We start from the raw sequence: 18,865 nt of genomic DNA, 5'->3' as shown, positions 1-18,865 counted from the left end.
AGGCAAGCACCGTCTGCCGACACGCGAGCCGGGAGGCATAAAACGGAGCCACCGCATCCCGCAAGATCGGTGCAAAAAGCTTCACCAAGACAGCCGACGAGTGAGCTGCCGAGGCCAAAGCGCCACCACATCCTCCGTGAGCCAGTCGGAAGACAGCTCCAGGAGGGAAAAGAAGCGCAAGGCCGTAACCAAAAGGCCTCGGGCGCGCAAGTCCTCCGGCACCTGCGCCGCCGAAAGGGAGGGAACCTGGACATGGAGCTGAACGATACCAACATCCTGGGAAAGGGCAGGAGCAACCAAGCACTCATTGAGGTGCTCAAGGTTGCCCCCAGGAAAACCTGAAGCACCGTCGAGGCCTCCGGCCACTCAAGCACGTGGGAACGGCAGAAGGAGTGCCAAGCCTCCAAGGTAAAGGCAGGAAAGTCCGCCAGCCAGGACGACTCTTGAACCTCATAACGGAGCCAGAAATGGAACGAAGTCCCTAACCTGAAAGCCAAGGGCTCCATTGCCGAGGCATAATCTGGGTCACGCAGGAGGTTTGCTACAAGGGCCATCCGCACCGCAGCACTTTGAATGCGATAAGCCGAAAATCTCCGGAAAGACGGAACCGAAGCGCCCGGGGTCACACGGAACCGAACCAGGGAAGGGGCAGACACCAAGTCCAACTCGTACGCAGAGGGGGGAAAAAGAAACCCCCACTCCTTGTAACAGTAAGCCCCGCTCAGAGGGTATAAAAACCCAGGCGGGGTCCAGTGGGGTCCAGCGGGGCTCAAGGCCCCCAAGTCAGCCCCAGGGTCCTCCTCCGCAGGACCCTGGGCCGAATCCTCCCCCCAAGCACCTCCTCCACTAGACAAAGCCGGCGCAGCGGTACCTACCTTGAGGCTACCTTGAGGCTACCTTGAGGTGCTTCCGGGGCTTAGTGTCCCCGCGGCCCGGTCGTCGACCAGGCCTCCTGGTTGCTGGACTGATCAACCAAGCTGTTAGACGTGGCTGCTCGCAGCCTGACGTATGAGTCACAGCCTGGTTGATCAGGTATCCTTTGGAGGTGCTTATCCAGTTCTCTCTTGAACACTGTGAGGGGTTTGCCAGTTATGCCCCTTATGTGTAGTGGAAGCGTGTTGAACAGTCTCGGGCCTCTGATGTTGATAGAGTTCTCTCTCAGAGTACCTGTTGCACCTCTGCTTTTCAACGGGGGTATTCTGCACATCCTGCCATGTCTTCTGGTCTCATGTGGTGTTATTTCTGTGTGCAGGTTTGGGACCAGCCCCTCAATTATTTTCCACGTGTAAATTATTATGTATCTCTCCCGCCTGCGCTCAAGGGAGTACAGATTTAGGCTCTTTAGTCGGTCCCAGTAATTTAGATGTTTTACTGAGTGGATTCTAGCAGTAAAGGATCTCTGCACGCTCTCTAGGTCAGCAATTTCTCCAGCTTTGAAAGGGGCTGTCATTGTGCAGCAGTACTCCACTCTAGATAGCACAAGCGTTTTGAAAAGTATCATCATCGGTATAGCATCTCTAGTGTGAAAAGTTCTTGTTATCCAACCTGTCATTTTTCTTGCAGTTGTGACGGCTACTTTATTGTGTTCTTTAAAGGTAAGGTCTTCCGACATGACATTGCCTTTTCGTTCTATGTTATGATTTGCCTGCATTTTGTACGTGGTTTCTGTTTTTATATTTTCAATTTTTCCGTAGCGCATGAGCTGAAACTTATCCTCGTTGAATACCATATTATTTTCTGTAGCCCATAGAAAGACCTGATCTACATCTGATTGGAGGTTTGCCGTGTCCTCTATGTTGCCAACTCTCATGAAAATCCTAGTGTCATCTGCAAAGGATGATACAGTGCTATAGGTTGTGTTCTGGTCTATGTCCGATATGAGGATGAGAAAAAGTACTGGAGCAAGCACAGTACCCTGGGGGACTGAGCTCTTCACGGTTGATGGGCTGGATTTTATTTTGTTGACTATTACACATTGGGTTCTGTCAGTCAGGAAATTGTAGATCCATCTGCCTATTTTCCCGGTAATTCCGTTTGAACGCATTTTATGTGCAATAACACCATGGTCACATTTATCAAAAGCTTTTGCGAAATCTGTGTAAATTACATCAGCGTTTTGTTTATCTTCCATAGCATCTAATGCCATATCATAGTGGTCCAGCAACTGCGACAGGCAAGAGCGCCCTGTTCTGAAACCATGTTGTCCGGGGTTATGGAGATGCTGTGATTCCATGTATTTTGTGATCTTACTTCTTAGCACTTTCTCAAAAATTTTTATGATGTGCGATGTTAGTGCTATCGGTCTGTAATTTTTTGCCTCTGCCTTATTTCCTCCTTTATGGAGTGGTGCTATCTCGGCTCGGTAGAAGCCGGCGCAGTGGTAGAAGCCGGCGCAGTGGTAGAAGCCGGAAAGAACGAAGCCCACTGGTCAGACCCAGAGGCTTCAGCCGGGGGAGGAGACTCGAATGCCTCCGTCGCCACACCGGAAGGGACATCCCCAGAGGCTGCCCGAGTCTCAAGACCAACTAACCCCTGCCCCGCCTCCGAAACCCTCAGATGTTTCGGGGCCAGAAGCAGGGGAGGGGGACCAGAACGAACAACCAGAGGGGAAGGACTAGGAGGTGCGGACTGAACCAGGATCAAAGCGATTCCCAACCCCCACATCCGGGACCCTATAAGCAAAACGGGGCAGCTGCAAGGGGATCCGGATGAGCAGCCAACCGAGCAACAAACGAAACCTAGAATGCAACGCCTGTGTACCCTGTACCTGAAGATGATCATCCAAAGATTGAGTAAATTGAGTCACCAGCAAGAAACAATACTCACAGGACTCAGGGTCGAAAGTGTCACTGACCCAACAGGCTGCGTAACTGAGGCAAAAACAGTGAGGGTCGCCTTGAGACAAGGGAACCGAACAACTCTCAAACTCACACGAAGCGAGGGGGGGAGGACCCCAGGGACACATCCATCGGACCCACGCGTCCCCTAGAGGATTCCCAGGGTTCTGAGCGTTTACTTCAAGAGGACTCACGCTCAGGTAAACCCAGGCGGGGTACTGCTAACAGGTGCCCAAAACTACCAAACAAACTGTCTAAAGCTGAGCCCTAGGGATGTGTACATTCACGGGGACCAAGCAAGAGGCACCACCAAGTATCAGGGTGAAACCAAACACCAGAGGCAAATAGGGCAGAACCCCCCACCAAGGCAAAAACAAAAAGAAAAACAAAACCCTGCAAGAGGACAATGTACCCCAAGGAACAGGGCTGGCTGCTGTGATAGGTGACAACTAGCTGTGCAGTACCCTACACCCCTTACCAGCACAAAAACTGCCTCTTACCCTAAGGTAAACTAGGGAGACAAAACACCCAAGTACCCAAAGGGTGGTTGAAAAACCGAGCAGTAAAATGGACACACAGAGGCAGACCCCAAGGAATTTGTGGAAGCTAACCCCAACCTCCAAGGGCAGTACTTACAAGGCACCTAGGGAAGGGAACCCTAGGCACATGCAGTCTGAGTACTGAGGAATAACTCCTGGCTCATGCACCCCTGGAGTACAGCAGCCACACACAAGGTACAGCGCCTCAAGAAGACCGGAGCCAGAGCACACAACCGAGCCGATAGCATCAGCCTCAAGAACTGGGGTGTGGATCACCGGCGTGGTATGTCTGGGGCTACCCTTTCCCCCTCCCAGGGAGGGGGGGAGCTGCACAGACAGTGGCGTGACGACATCATACTAGTTTGCTCGTTTTTGTTTGGGGAGTTCTATCCACTCGTTTGGATTTTGGTTGCAATTTTCACCAGAATAGGGGTTTGTTTTGGGACGCCTTCCTTTCTGGGTGCCTAACCCGGTCGATGGCAGACATAGAATGCTTCCAATTATACATGGGTGTCTATAGGCCATTGCTCCCCTTGCCTCTCTAAAGCGGGGCAGGTTCTGGCTCGTGGTCCCCAGTAGGCCCATAAGAACTCCATACACATGACTGAAGCCAAAGTCTGACACTAGCATATCAGCCTAGTGAGCTCAGGGGAGCCGTAGGGGCTCCCCCCAGAAAGACTCTGACATCTGAATAAAAACAATCTTGTGGTAGATGGCCCACCATCAGGCTCGGCAATGTGCCAACTCTCACTCTCTAGATCTTGGGCAACACACATCCCTGTGGAAGAAGAAAACACTGAGGCTGAGCCTAGAAAAAGGGCACTTAAATACCTTCAATGCTCTACTTTTGGACTATCTCTTCAACAGTTCCCCTTTGCTTTTTCTATTGATGCCTCACAAGAGGAAACATATCTACACAATCACTTAACACTATCGCTCGCTTTAGACACCGATCACGTCTACTTTTTATTCTCTCGAGTCCTAGCTGTGGACAAGACTCGCGTCCACTCCAAAAATATTTGTATAAAATTCATTTTTTATCCAATCGACCTCGGGATAAGTTTCAAAATAAGCGCCTTTAGAGTGCGCACAATTTGATACCAAAATGAAAGATGTAATATGAAACTTGATGTCCGAACACTTGAAAGATTATAGATACGTTTTTGGTCAAAATTTTAAAATATTTGTTAAAATTCTATTTATTGTGCCATTATGTTGGGACTAGTTGTAAAATGCGTGCCATTACACTGCGAACAATTTGATACCAAATTAAAGATGTAACACAAAAATTTATGTCAGAACACTGGAAAGATATAAATAATTTTGTGATGATGAGCTTCCAGAATTAAAATATTTGTTAAAATTCCAGTTATTGCTCTATTATTATCGGACTAGTTTTAAAATACGCGCCTTTTTATTGCGAACAATTTGATACCAAAATGAAAGACGTAACACGAAAATTGATGTTCTCAAACTGAACGAGTATACACATTAGGTTGCGGTGTGCCAATTGGTGCTCATTTACGGGTAATTTTAGGCTTTCCTGCGGGGGAGGCACCCCGGGCTTTTGTACATTATATTCATATACACCTGTAAGGAATTTAATTGCGAACACAATGATACCAAAACGAACGATGTAGCACGAGAATTAAAGTGAGAAAACTGAATCGAGTATACACATTTCAGTGTTGCACGCTTGCCCGCATGACCTTTAAGTTGGCAGCACGTATGGCCAGGGCGCGATAGTGTTAATATAAAACAAATGGAAATACCTGTAATAATAAAAGCAGGCTGGGACTTGCCAGAGGCAATTTATGTGTAATACTGGACATATGGCCAAGGTTAAATAGGAGCACCAGACTTAGGCACAAGTGCTACAGCACAGCACCACACCCTGGCACCTTGGGAATTCTAGAGCACAGAGATAATGGTCTGCTTGAACCCAACTAGTGTACAAAGGTTCATGAATCCTGAAGTAGACGGCAAATATGTTCGAAAAGAAGGCCACCAGCACAGCATACTTCCAAACATCATGAGCAAGGATAGAAAGAAGGATGACGAAGTCTCAATACCAGTTCCTATCTTAATTTAGCCGGGTCTTTACCTATGCTTTTGTCCGGATAAATAGGGTTGTGGTGAACACCTTATCCATGGATGCTTATACCTGTCTTTAACCAAATGTAAAGACTTGCCTCTCTGAGTTGGCAGGTCTGCTAGTGTTGGGCTTATGGAGACACACGTACTTAAAGCAGCGATACATCAGGTACACGAGGCCAACACTGAACGTTGTAAACACATCAAAAAGCTTGCACACAAAATGACCATCTGAAATGAGAATTTGATATAAGCAAGTACTATAAAAAGATTTATTTTTAGTCTATCAATTATTTTAAATAGATCCAGAAGCACATATTTAGATACTATTCTTACAAAATGTAAATTATTTACATCAAAATTTACAAATGGCAATTATCATCAGTAGCACAGGATATTGCTTGAGTTATTACTATATATGTGGGATTGTAAACTATTATAGCAATGATCTTCCCTGGTGTAAATAATAAACAATACAGCTTATTCTAAAACAGCTACTTTGTTAGTAACTAAATCCAGAATGTGTTCATTGTGATCATCATTACAATACTAAATTTCACAGGGTGGAGAGGCATTTCCATAAAGAATAAAAAAACAGAGTTGAATGTAATGAAACGCCATTTTCTGGGTGAGTTCCGGAGGTTCCCCGGAGCTATCTAGGCTGAATGGATATGTATAACTTTCTGGCATCAGTCAGTGCATGGAGTTCTTGCCTACCGGGGACCACGAGCCAGAACCTGGCCCCCTCTAGAGAGGCACAAGGAGTAATGGTCTATAGAGACCCCCCCGTATGATTGGGACCATTCTATGTCTGCCATCAACCGGGATAGGCACCCAAAAAGGTAGGCGCCCCCCAAAAAAACCCTATTCTGGTAAACTATTGCGACTAAGACCGAACAAGTGGACAGAACTCCCCAAACGAAAATTAGCAAACAAGCATGACGTCATCATGTCGCCGCGCCGCTGTCTGTGCAACCCCCCCTCCCCGGGATGGGGAAGGAGGTAGCCCCAGACCCCACCGTCGGCGACTCAACCATTTGTTCTTAGGCTGGATCTCAAGAACGTGAAAACACCTCCGACCAGAGGGAGGGAGGGATGCCGGGGAGCCTCCGGAACTTCCCCAGAAAATGGCGCTTCATTACATTCAACGCTGGTTTTCTGGGGGGAGCCCTGTTGGCTTCCCGGAGCTAACTACCCAAAGATAAGGAAAAACAGGGACTTACCCGAGAGGCAGTCCGTCCTCACTCCTCAATGCGAAGTCGAGACAACTGGCTGCAACCGCCGACCCAATGCAACGTAGGGCCGACCAGGCCCAGGAACATTCACCAGGTAGCGAGCGGCCAGGACCCTGTTCGATCTCCAAAAACCCTGGGCCCTAATGTCCACCCAAGACATGTTGCCAAAGACGGCAGCCAAAGCAGCAAATTTGCGAACGTCGTGGGCCCGGTGAATAACCGCAGGCTGGCTACACTTAACCCTTAACATGCTCGGGGTTTAATATTCTGTCATCCCCACAGGCGCATGTCATTTTGAAAAAAAAAAAATTATTTTTTCTTCCTAACCTGTTAATTTGTGATCACTGATCACGGCAAAAATAATACAAAAATCGTAAGTGGCATATATTGCCCGCTATAGGGCGGGGAAGTCTGGCAAATTATAGGCGCTGACTCAGCGTGCGTCCCAGGTGGTCTGTTGCTCGCAAGCTGTCAGGCCGGAGTTGCCACAAAGAGATAATTACCGAATTATTTCAATGTCTCTGATTGATTTTTCATACTTTTTTTGCTGTAATATTATTCAATAGTGTGTAGTTTGATATATTTATATAATAAAATGAGTGAATCATTGCTGTACTCAAAAATATGGTGTGCATATTGTTGATTCAATTATGTTCTTCAATCAGTGAACAAATACTTTGTCGGTTATTACATTATAAGCACAGGTTATATATAAAAGTATCTGCATGTTTTGTTCACTATAACGAACCACTAAGTAGCTATTATGAGTCAAAAAGTAACGAGGAGTGACCGCCGTTTACCAGCCAGCCACTCCCGCCCTCCCTCCAGTCATCTGACTCACCCACATTCTCCTCCTGCAATAATGTTTTTGCTATAATTCACTATATACAGACGTTATATATAAGTATCTACATGTTTTGTTCACCATAACTGTACATCTAAGCTTGTATGGTGAGTAAAGGCACAAAGATGTGGCTACTCACACAGTCAGCTGATCGGTGGCTGCCCTCAAGGCCAGACGCACTAATATTTCTCCTCCAACAATACTGTGTGGTGTTATTACGCTATATACACACATTATATATAAATATCTACCTGTTTTATTCACCATACTTGTACAAATGAACTGGTATGGTGCCCAAAGACCATCATGGTAACCAGTAAACAACACCGTCGTCTGCACGGTGGCGTCGTGCAGACGACGCCACCCCCCTCACCAAAATGGCGGCTCCAAACCTTCTCTTGCTGTTTATACCCTCTATACACACGTTATATATAAGTATCTACATTTGTGTTCACCATAGCGAACCACTAAGCTGGTATGCTGAGTGCAGTCAATAAAAGGTGGCCACTCACAGTCAAAAGACATCGCCACCACCCTCCCTCTAACAGCATTACTCCTCCCTCCATGGCGCACAGCGCTAAATATCACCACAATCCTGCTATTATCAGAACCCTGGTCAGTTTTATCACAGTCAGGGGTCTTCTGTAATAATATCATCGCTACATAATAGCATGAACAAGTATAATTTGGCATTTTTAGGCGATGCTGTGGTCACAAGCTGAACAGCAGTGCTGTTAGCTCATGCTGCGTGCGTCAGGCTTGGTTGCCCTGATGAAGGTGTGGTGAACCCCGTGTATCCGCAGGCTGTTTAAATCTTGCGTAGTACTCCAACACATCATATGACGTGATGCGCAGTTGACTGGAACAACGTCCAGCACGTCATATGACGTGATGCGCACTTTAAGGGTTAATAACCCTGCGGACAACCTGAGAGACCCGAGCCCGGGAAAAGGGAAGAAGAGAAACCAGATCAACCCAGAGTGCATCCCAGGCAACAGAAGCTGTGGCGCGCAAATAACGGTGGAGAGTCAAAACCAGACATAACACATGATGCACCCATGTCCTGACCCATCAAGAATCAACAACCCACAGCCTGACCCATCAAGCATCAACAACCCACGGTCCCCTCTGGAACGCAGCCATCTCATTCTTCGCCAGAAAAGAGGGAGACGGCTGCAAGCGAACAAAACGATCACCCAGGCCCGAAAGAGCAAAAACCTCAACGCTGGAGGAGAGCATGAAGCTCCCCAACCCGACCCCCAGAGGCCAATGCCAAAAGGAAAAGAGCCTTAGAAAAACAATCCCGAACGGAAGGGACCACAACAAACCGAGAAGAGAGAATCAAGAGCACGCGGTCCAAGGACCAAGACGGCTCAGGCGACACATGAGCAGGCTGGAGGTGAAACGCCCGAGACAACTTGCAAAACGGGGCAGAAGTAATATCAACACCGAAAGCAAGGTGAAGCGGCTCCACCAATGCAGCACGATACGAAGCGACAGTATTCGGCATAAGATGACGGTCCTGAAACAACCAAGAGAGCAAGGACAGAACAACCCTATCAGAGACCGAAGAACAGCGACGCAGTGATAGGAAAAACCAGAAGGACTGCCAGGAAACCTCATACTGCCGCTGAGACGAAGCACGCAGGTGAGAGACCAACAACGAAGCCACCTGCGCACCATACAAGGAATGATAAATCTAAGTCAAAAACACAAGACGTGAAGACTTGAGGAGAAGACCAAACCAGCCTCGTATAAGGCTGGACCGATCTGCTGAAAGAGGCGGAGCCGCGGGAAGGTGTCCGAACCTTGCTCGGGCTCGGACACTGAGCAAGCAGCACCTGAAACTAAGGCTGGGCCGGCCACCAAGGAGCCAGAAGGACAACTCGACCTCGGTAAGTCTCCAAGTGAGTCAGGACCTGGAGCAACAGCGGATGGGGGAAAAAGATACAGGTAATCCCACCTCACCTAGTCCTGCCTGAAGGTGTCGACCCCGACAGCCTCGCAGTCGGGGAAGGGCGCCACGTATACCAGGAGACACCTCGACCACACCGACGCGAAGAGATCCACATCCAGAGTCCCGAACTTCCGGAACAGCCAACTGAAGGAGTCAGCGTCGACCGTCCATTCCGTGGAAAGAGGAAGGAACCGGGACAAGCCGTCCACCAGGATGTTGCACACCCCCCGGACGTGAACCGCCAGGAAAGCCAAATCCCGAGAACTCAGCAGACGAGTCACCCGAAGCGACCAGCCCCAAAGAGCCAAGGACCGCATCAAGCCCCTGCGGTTCAGGCAATGAACTACCGGGGAGCAGTCAGAATGGAGCCTGATCGTCAATCCGCTAGCGACTCAAATCCTCCGGAGCAACATCCACACTGCCGCGAACTCCCGTACCGTGCTGTGAGCCCAATGGAAGGACGGACCCCACCGCCCCTGGCTGGCATGGTGAGCACTGGTCACAAAACCCCAGCCAAGAGACAACGCATCCGTGTACACATCGAGCGAGGGCTCGGGAAGGCGCCAAGGCACAGAACCCTGAAAAACCCGAAGAGGAAGCCGGCGACGCAGCAACCGTTGGGTTTGGCCAGAGGCCAAACCCAACGATCGCGAGAGAGGCGGAAGGGCCGGTCCCGAAGGAACCAGAACAGCCGATAAAGCCACACACCCGACCCGGCAGGTAGACCATCACGGCAAAGTTGAGACTCCCGCACAAACTCTCGAGCAACCGCCTCGTGACCTGGGAACTCCGCAGAAACGGGTGAAGGCGGGACCGCAGGCGCAAGCGAGCCGCCGGAAGAAGAGAGAAGGAAGCAGTTCGAGCGTCCCAAACCAGACCCAGCCAAGACCGAACCTGAGAAGGAACCAGATGGGATTTCTGCCAGCTCACCAGGAACCCGAACCCGGCGAGCTGGGAAAGAACCAAATCCCTGGCGAGCAGACACGCGGACCGGATGGGAGTCCAAACCAGCCAGTCGTCGAGATAGGCCAGCATCCGAACACCTAGCAGACGCAGGCGGGTCACCACGACCTGAGTAAGGCGTGTGAAAACGCGAGGTACCAGATTCAACCCGAAGGGAAGACAGCAAAAGCAATAACCATGATGCCCCACAACAAAATCGAGCCAGTTCCTGAACCCCAGATGAACCGGGACGTGCCAATACGCATCCTTGAGGTCCAGGGACACCATCCAAGTGCCCCCCTCCAAGAGAAGACGGACCTGGGATAGCGTAGTCATCCGGAAGGAGGGGCACAAAACCCACGGGTTCAGACGGGACAAGTCCAGAATGAACCGCAGGTCCGCACAGTCCCATTTCGGGACTGGAAACAGGCAGGAAACCCACCTGAGGGACGATGTCGTTTCGACCACGCCGAAGCGAACCCACTCCGAGATGACCCGACAAAGCGCAGGAGAAGAGGCCTGCCCCGCCAGCCCCGAACCCCTCGAGGGAGGAGGAGCCACCCAACGCCACCACAGGCTGCACGAAACGACCCAAAAAGCCCACGAATCGTGGGACCAGGCGTGAGCAATCTGGGCGAGCCCCCCCCCCCATCGCCCCGTCAATGGGACAAACCATGAAAGGGCCGACACGCCTTGCGAGAACCTAAGTGGCGAACAGGACGGTCCCCATGCCGACGAGCAACAGCTAGAACCAAAGGAGCCCCCACCAGCCCCGAATCCAGCACCAAAGGCCTACCCAGATGAAAAGACCCTCGAGCCCTGGCACGACCCTTGTGGGAAGGCCTCCCCGCGAGCCCCCCGGGACCGACAGAACGTGTGCCAAGCCTCCAACAAAAAGAGAGGACAGTCTGCCAACCAGGATGACTCCGGAACTTCACAATGAAACCAGTACGAACCAGGGGATCCGTACATGAAGGAACGCGGATCCATCATGAAGGCATAATCCAGGTCACGCAGAAGGTAAGCCGTCAAGGCCTCTCGCACCTCCGAAGACGAAACACGGGAAGCTGGAAACCTCTGGAAAGACAGAACCAAAGAACCCGCGGGATCACGGAACCGAACTCGGGGAGGGGTGGACGCCAAATCCAATTCGTACGCGGAGGGAGCGAAAGAGAACCCCTCTCCTTGTAACACCAAGCCCTGCTTAGAGGGTAGAAAAACCCAGGCGGGGTCCAACAGGGCCCAAGGCTCCCAAGCCAACCCTAGGAACCTCGCCCAGAGGACCCGGGGCCAAGCCATCCTCCTGAGCCCCCACCCCCAATGAATAGGTGGGAGCAGCCGAAAAAGCAGGAACAAAGTGGGTCCACTGGCCAGACCCAGAAGCTCCGGCAGAAGGACCAGGCTTGAATGCCTCCGTCACCGCCCCAGAAGGGGACACCCCCGAGACCACCTGAGTCTCGCAACCAACTAAACCCAGCCCCGGCTTCGAAACCCTTGGAGCCAGCAGCAAGGGTGGGGGGTGGGGCGGGGGGGGGGACCGAATGGGCAATAGAAGGGGGAAGGACTTGGAGGGGCGGATAGAACCAGAGCTGAAGTGACTCCCACCTCCAAGTCCGGGCCCCTATAACCAAAACATGGCAGTCTCGGGGCATCCAGGGCAGCAACCAACCTAGCGCGTTGCAGCAACCTAAAGCAAGCATGCAACACCTCAGCTGCCCTCACCCACATATCAGGCACAGTAGCCTGGGTGAATTTGAGTACGTACAGACAACACACGTCGCACACCTCCAGGTCAAAACAATCACTGACCCAACAGGCAGCATGGCGGAGGCAAAACCGGTGAGTGTCACCCTAAGACAAGGGGACAGAGCAACCTTCAAACTCGCAGGATGCGAGGGGGGGACTCAGGGGTCACAGCCATCGGACCACGTAGCCCCCGTGGGGTTTTCCAGGGCCCTTAGCCATGGTTACACACTAAGGGAAGCCCTGGCAGGGTACTGTGAACCGGCACCCAAAACTAACAAGCAAACTGCTATAGCTGAACCCCCAGGATGTGTATACTCACAGGGGCCAAGCGGGTAGGAGGACCAACACAAAATGGAGATATAAAGATATAGATATATCCCAAGAACAGCGATGGGGGACCAACAGGCAGACCTCCCCCACCAGGCAGAAAACAAAAACAAAAGAAAAACCCCGCAAGAGGACAATGTACCCGGGCTGAACAGAGCCGGCCGCTGTTAATGGTAAAAACTAGCTGTGCAGTACCCCGCGCTCCTGTCAGTGACGAAAACTACCCCTACCCAGAGCCAAACAAGGGCAAGAAAACCCCCAGCTGACCCCAAGGGCGGCCATGTACCGAGCAGTAAATGGCACAGCGGAGGTAGACCCCAAGGTGACCCAGGGAAGGTGGCCCTAAGCCCCAAGGGCAGTACTTATAGGGCACCTAGGGAAGGTGACCCTAGGCGCATGCAGCCCGAGTACCATGGAATATCACTCCTGGCCCACGCACCACCGGTAGGGACAGCTCACACCACAAGGCACAGAATTGCAACGGAAAACTGGAGCCAAAGGCATGACCGCACCAGATCCCATCAGCCTAAGAACTAACAGTTGGGTCGCCGACGGTGGGGTCTGGGGCTCCACCCTTCCCACTCCCCGGGAGGGGGGGGGGGGATGCGCGGCGACATGATGACGTCATGCTTGTTTGCTAATTTTCGTTGGGGAGTTCTGTCCACTTGTTCGGTCTTGGGTTGCAATAGTTTACCAGAATAGGGGTTTGTTTTGGGGCGCTTACTTTTCTGGGTGCCTATCCCAGTCGATGGCAGACAGAATGCTCCCAATCATAAGGGAGGTCTCTATAGGCCATTGCTCCTCGTGCCCCTCTAGAGGGGGCCAGGTTCTGGCTCGTGGTCCCCGGTAGGCAAGAACGTCATGCATTGACTGATGCCAGAAAGTTATACATATCCATTCAGCCTGGATAGTGCCGGGGAGCCGACAGGGCTCAGAAAAGCCCCAGAAAAGTCTTGTTCATCACACTTCATATATTTTTCTTGTCTATATCTTTAACATTTAAAGTATAGTACACTATATCAGATTATTTCATATACAGCATAGAATTTATATATTAAGCATATATATACAGTATATTATATATACACATACAGTAATAATAATATACCTGTTCGCACTATTCCTAAAGCAACCATGAACTGGCAAAGATATAGTTGCTTTGATAATATTTCTTGTATATTCTCCTGGCCCTCAACGCTAAACCCTCCATCTGCCATCATGAAGTGGACACCTTGGTCGTTAGTTGTCTTCCGTACAAACTCAACAAAGTTTGTAATATTGCTTGGATTGTACACATCTCCATCACCATCAAGACCATTTATACCTGATTAGAATAAAATTATAATTTTACAGATAAAAATTAATTTGTTAGGCTGCCTAAGTTATAAAAAACCAGCGTTGAATGTAAAGAAATGCCATTTTCTGGATGAGCCCTGGAGACTCCCTGGAGCTATTGGGTTAATATGCAATCTTTAGACCAGGGCAATAGTCAATGAAGTTTTGCCTACCGGGGACCACTAGCCAGAACAGGCAACACCCACCCCTCATTCTCTTCCTGGCACATGGTCTAGGCATGTTATCTGTATCCACAGAGATCAAAAACTTCTAAGAAAAGTTTGGCATTCTACTGCATCTTTGGGCCTGTTATTATAACACATTTGTATGCTGTTCACTTTGCATGTCTCTTGTTGCCCCCATTGGTCTCAATTGTGTTCCAGGGTTCTCTTCCCTGATGCTGTCAACAAAAGCTGTTCTCTACCAAGCTTAATTGATCTGAGGAGCTTGGCTCCTGCCCTTAGGGTACACGCCTTTTGAGTTGATCCCAGATCAAGTAATGTTTTGGGATCCAGTCACCATTTGAAACCTGTTGTCAAAGAGTGATTACTTCAGTAGGAAGACTAAAATATGTTGTTCTAATGTTGACACTTTGCACTATTTTTGGAATAGCACAGAGTAGAGATACGCAGACATTTGTCTGACCTGTTATTGCTCACACATTCCTTATCTCTAAGTTTACCTGTAGTTTTCTTGTGGTCAGTTTTGGGAGGTCATCTACTACTCCCAAGCCTCCCCAGGCTTATCTTGTGATAACCTGATCTGAAAGGATGTTACTTAGAGTGGCCTGTATGCCCATATATTCATTATAACCTGGTTGATTTGGTACTTCGTACAGGAATTTGTCAAATGCTTCTTGAAAATCTCCCTTTAAGGTGCCGTTAGATCAGTTTTCTAAAAGTTGTTCAATGTCAACCAATATTTTTTGACTAGTTGACTATGAAAAGGGCTGCAATTGTTCCAAGTTTCAGTACTGCAGCCTAACCCTTTAACTGTACAAAGCGCCTGCAGGCGCTACATGGGGTTCACATCAGCTTCCTCAGGGCTCTTGTAAATAGACGCCATCTTTAAAAAAAATCGTGGTCCTCATTCCCGGGTGTGAGAGCCTCAGTAGTGAGTGAGCAGCCAAGACCGGCGCATGCAGCACGAGCTCACAGCTCTGTTGTTCAGCTTGTGACCACAGAATCGCCTAATAATGTCAAAATATATATATATAAAACTTGTATTATTTAGCCATGATAGTATTACAGAAGAGCTTGAGTGTGATAATGATTGTGTACAATGTTCAAATATTAGTGATTCAATGCTGTTCACGATGTTCACAGCACTAGCCACAGCACCACAGCATTATTTCGTCCATCTAGGAATCTTCAAACGACGTCTTAGGTTCCTTTACAAAATAAACTTGTGGTCAATTATGTATTTACGGGATTTAGTGACCAGTATTGTGATAACAGCAGAATTGTGGTGATAATAAGCACTGTGCGTAGTATTGTGGGAGGCGTAATTGTGGTGAAGGAACGAGGGAGAGAATCGAGGTAGCCTCACTGTGTGGCAGCCACTCTTGTTTTGCTCTTCATAATAGCTTAGTGGTTCGTTATGGTGAACACATATGTACACGGGTATATACAATGTGTGCATATACCCATGTACATATGTGCAAAGTATTGTGGGAGGAGTAATTGTGGTGAGGGAGCGAGGGAGAGAATCGAGGTAGCCTCACTCTGTGGCAGCCACTCTTGTTTTGCTCATCATACTAGCTTAGTGGTTCACTATGGTAAACACATTTGTACATGGGTATATACAATGTGTGTATATAGTGTAGTAACAGCAACAGGAGTATGTTGGGAGGAGTTATTTTGGTGATGGAGGTGACGTAATCGTAACGTCGTCTGCTGGCTGCTGTGTGATTTCTCATGCAGCGCATGGTGGCCACTGTAAAGTTTGGACACAATACCGGCTTACTTGCATAGTTCTGGTGAATAAAACAGGTAGATAGGTATACATAACATGTGTAAATAGTGTAATACAAACAATAACAGTATGGTGGGAGGAGCAATGTTGGCGAGTAAGATGTTGGAAGAGTGAAGGTGTGGCAGCGGACACTCGTGGAGTTCTGAGTGTGTGGCAGCTGACACTCGTGGAGTTCTGAGTGTGTGGCAGCTGACACTCGCGGAGTTCTGAGCATGGTGAATGTATAAAGTGTGTGATAGTGTATAATGTGTAAATAGACTGTATATATACATTAATTAGCATAATGCAATGGAAATATGTGCTGGATATGTGTACACATGTGTCATGCATGTAACACAGTGTCTTCGGACAGTACGGATGTTCTACTGCCATAATATAGTGTACGTGTTCATTATACATAGGATTGGCACATAAAAGCATATAAAATGTATTTGAAACTGTGCACAGAAAATGAACAAAAATATATTCGGGGCAACTTGCGCATCCTGCCCCGAGCGCCCTACTGGCCCCGGGCCGTATGCCACGGGCGACCAGGGAATGATGACATCACGCACGAACTTACGGACCCCATAGCAGCTAAAATACTTTCAATTTCGACCTTCTGTTACTATACCCTTACTCAGGGAAGGGTTTTTGACACTAAAAACAGAAAAAAAAAATTTCAGAGATTTTATTTCCTGCACACTAGGGGAGGGGGGGGGGGGTCATATTTGGAGGCCGCGCAGTAAAGGGGCTTAAATAGAAAGGGAGATTTTTTTTTTTTTCAACAAATATTACACATTTTCAAGTGAGTTCAAACCTTTCACCTTTTCAGATATAATCATTCTATGACACTTTTCTGACACATTAGCATATAATAATGGATCTGTGGTTTGGGATTTTTCTAAACATCTTTAGTTTTCCTAATGCAAATAGTTAAAGTTCCCCCAAAAATTATGCAAATATGTCATGTTTATTGCTATTATAAAATCAATAAATGAACTTAGGGAAAGAAAACAACCTCAGATTATAGAAATATAAACTTTACATATAAAGTGTAAGTTTCATGTAAATTGAATAAAAATGAAAGAGTTTGAAGTCATTTATGTTACTTGAAAAATAAATCATTAAAGTATAAAGTCTAAGGTGCTGCCATTTGTGGTTGAGGTTGACATCAACCAATTTTATCCAAAATTGGCACCCTTACAGATAGGCTTACGTGCAGTCAGGTGTATAAGTTTCATGCAAATCGTCCGATAAAAAAAACCAGCGTTGAATGTAATGAAACGCCATTTTCTGGGTGAGCCCCGGAGGCTCCCTGGAGCTTATCGGGCTAATGTGTGTTATGTTAGACCGGGACATTAGCTATGGAGTTCAGACCTACCAGGGACCAGCGCCAGAACCTGGCCCCTTCAGAGAGGTTTCAGGGAGCAATGGCCCTGGAAAACCCCATATGGTTGGGGGTTTTCCTTATCTGCCATCGACCGGGGTTAGGCACCCAGAAAGGTAGGCGTAACAAAACAAACCCCACATGGTAAGAAACTACAACAAAAACCGAACAGAGAGGTAGAAAACTCCCTACAATCCCAAGGAAACAAGCAAACAAGCAAACATCACACTTTACTGCCGCGCCGATCGTCCGCGCAGCCCTCCCCACCCCGGGAGGGGGAGGGGGGAGCCCCGGACCTACCGCGCCGGCTGCCAAGCTCCAGTTCGGAAGCTAAGCTTCAACCAACGCGAAAAAACCGCCGACCGGTGGGAGGGAGGGTTTCCAGGGAGCCTCCGGGGCTCACCCAGAAAATGGCGTTTCATTACATTCAACGCTGGTTTTCTGTGGGGAGCCCCTACGGCTCCCTGGAGCTTCATACCCAAAGAGAAGGAAAAGAAAGGGCTAACCCGGGAGGCGGCCGCCACAAACTCTGCAACGCAAAGCCAAGACAACCGGTCGCAAACCTGCGACCCAAGGCAACAAGAACGCCCAAGAACAGACGCACATATGGATGGGCGGCCAAAAACCTGTGCGACCCACAATTCCCTGCGCCCGAAATGAGCCCGAGACGTCACCAACACAGCAGCAATTGCTGCAAACGTCTGAACAGCACGGGCGCAAAGACAGACCGCAGGAAGAAGGAAAACACTGCGGACGACCCGGGAGACCCGAGCCCTGAAAACAGGGAACGAAGGAACCGGATCAACCACAGCGCATCCCCAGGCACGGTACGCCGGCAACAGCAAAAAGCACAACTGGACAACACAGGACGCACCCCCCAGCCAAACCAAACAAGTACCAATACCCCAAGAACCCCTCCGGAAAGCAGCCGTCTCGACCGTCGCCAGGACAGAGAAAGGCTGCACACCAATAAAGCTACCACCAGTACCAAAGAGGAGGAAACTGAAACCGAAGGGGCTACCACAAACTGAGGGGAAGAGAAGAAGGCACCCTGAACAAGGACCAGGATGGCTCAGGCGACTCATGAGCAGGCCGGAGGGGAAACAAAACGCGAGAAAACGTAATAAACGTCATACAGTCTCCAAGACGAAGCTCGCAGGTGGGACACCGTCAACAAAGCCACCTGAACACCATAGAGATGGCGATACCTGCGTCAAAATACCAGACGCGAAGAGCCAAAGAGAAGGCCGAACCAGTCACGGACAGGACCGATTCGGCCTGCTGAAAGAGGCGAAGCCTCAGGAAAAACGCCCCGGGTACGGACACCTATCAAGCAGCGTCTGAAAAGAAGGCCGGGCCGGCCACCGTGGAACCATAAGGACTGTTCTCGTGGGAATGGGCTGCAACCGAGCCAGAACCCGAAGCAACAGCTGGACCGGGAGAAGAGGTACAGGTACCCCCCACCTTGACCAGGCCTGCCGAAAGCCTCCACCGTGAAGTCCTCGCAGGTGGGAAGGGCGCCACAAAACGGGCGACGCCTAGACCACGCCGACCCGAAGACGTCCATGAGTCCATAAGCCCAACAGAGCCAACAAAACGAATCGGCGACGACTGGCCAACCCACGAAGAGGAATGAACCGAGACAGCTGTCCACCAGGACGCAGGA

General features: G+C 49.4%; 1 protein-coding gene across 3 annotated transcripts in view; it reads right to left on the bottom strand.

Moving 5' to 3' along the window:
• The window catches only part of Cmtr1 (Cap methyltransferase 1), a 123,299-nt gene that overhangs the window by 69,460 nt on the left and 34,974 nt on the right, over positions 1–18,865 (bottom strand). For all 3 annotated transcript variants that reach the window (XM_069335772.1, XM_069335771.1, XM_069335773.1), the window contains exons 7-8: positions 13,630–13,845; positions 5,569–5,701 (exon numbers count right to left, since the gene is read on the bottom strand). In XM_069335772.1, coding sequence (XP_069191873.1) covers positions 5,569–5,701; positions 13,630–13,845 — 349 coding nt within the window. The remainder of the gene's footprint in view (positions 1–5,568; positions 5,702–13,629; positions 13,846–18,865) is intronic.

This window comes from Procambarus clarkii, chromosome 34, assembly GCF_040958095.1.
Source record: "Procambarus clarkii isolate CNS0578487 chromosome 34, FALCON_Pclarkii_2.0, whole genome shotgun sequence".
In the NCBI taxonomy this organism is placed as follows: Eukaryota; Metazoa; Arthropoda; class Malacostraca; order Decapoda; family Cambaridae; genus Procambarus; species Procambarus clarkii.
Note: the sequence above shows the minus strand (reverse complement) of the source record. Positions and strands in the feature narration are given on the sequence as shown.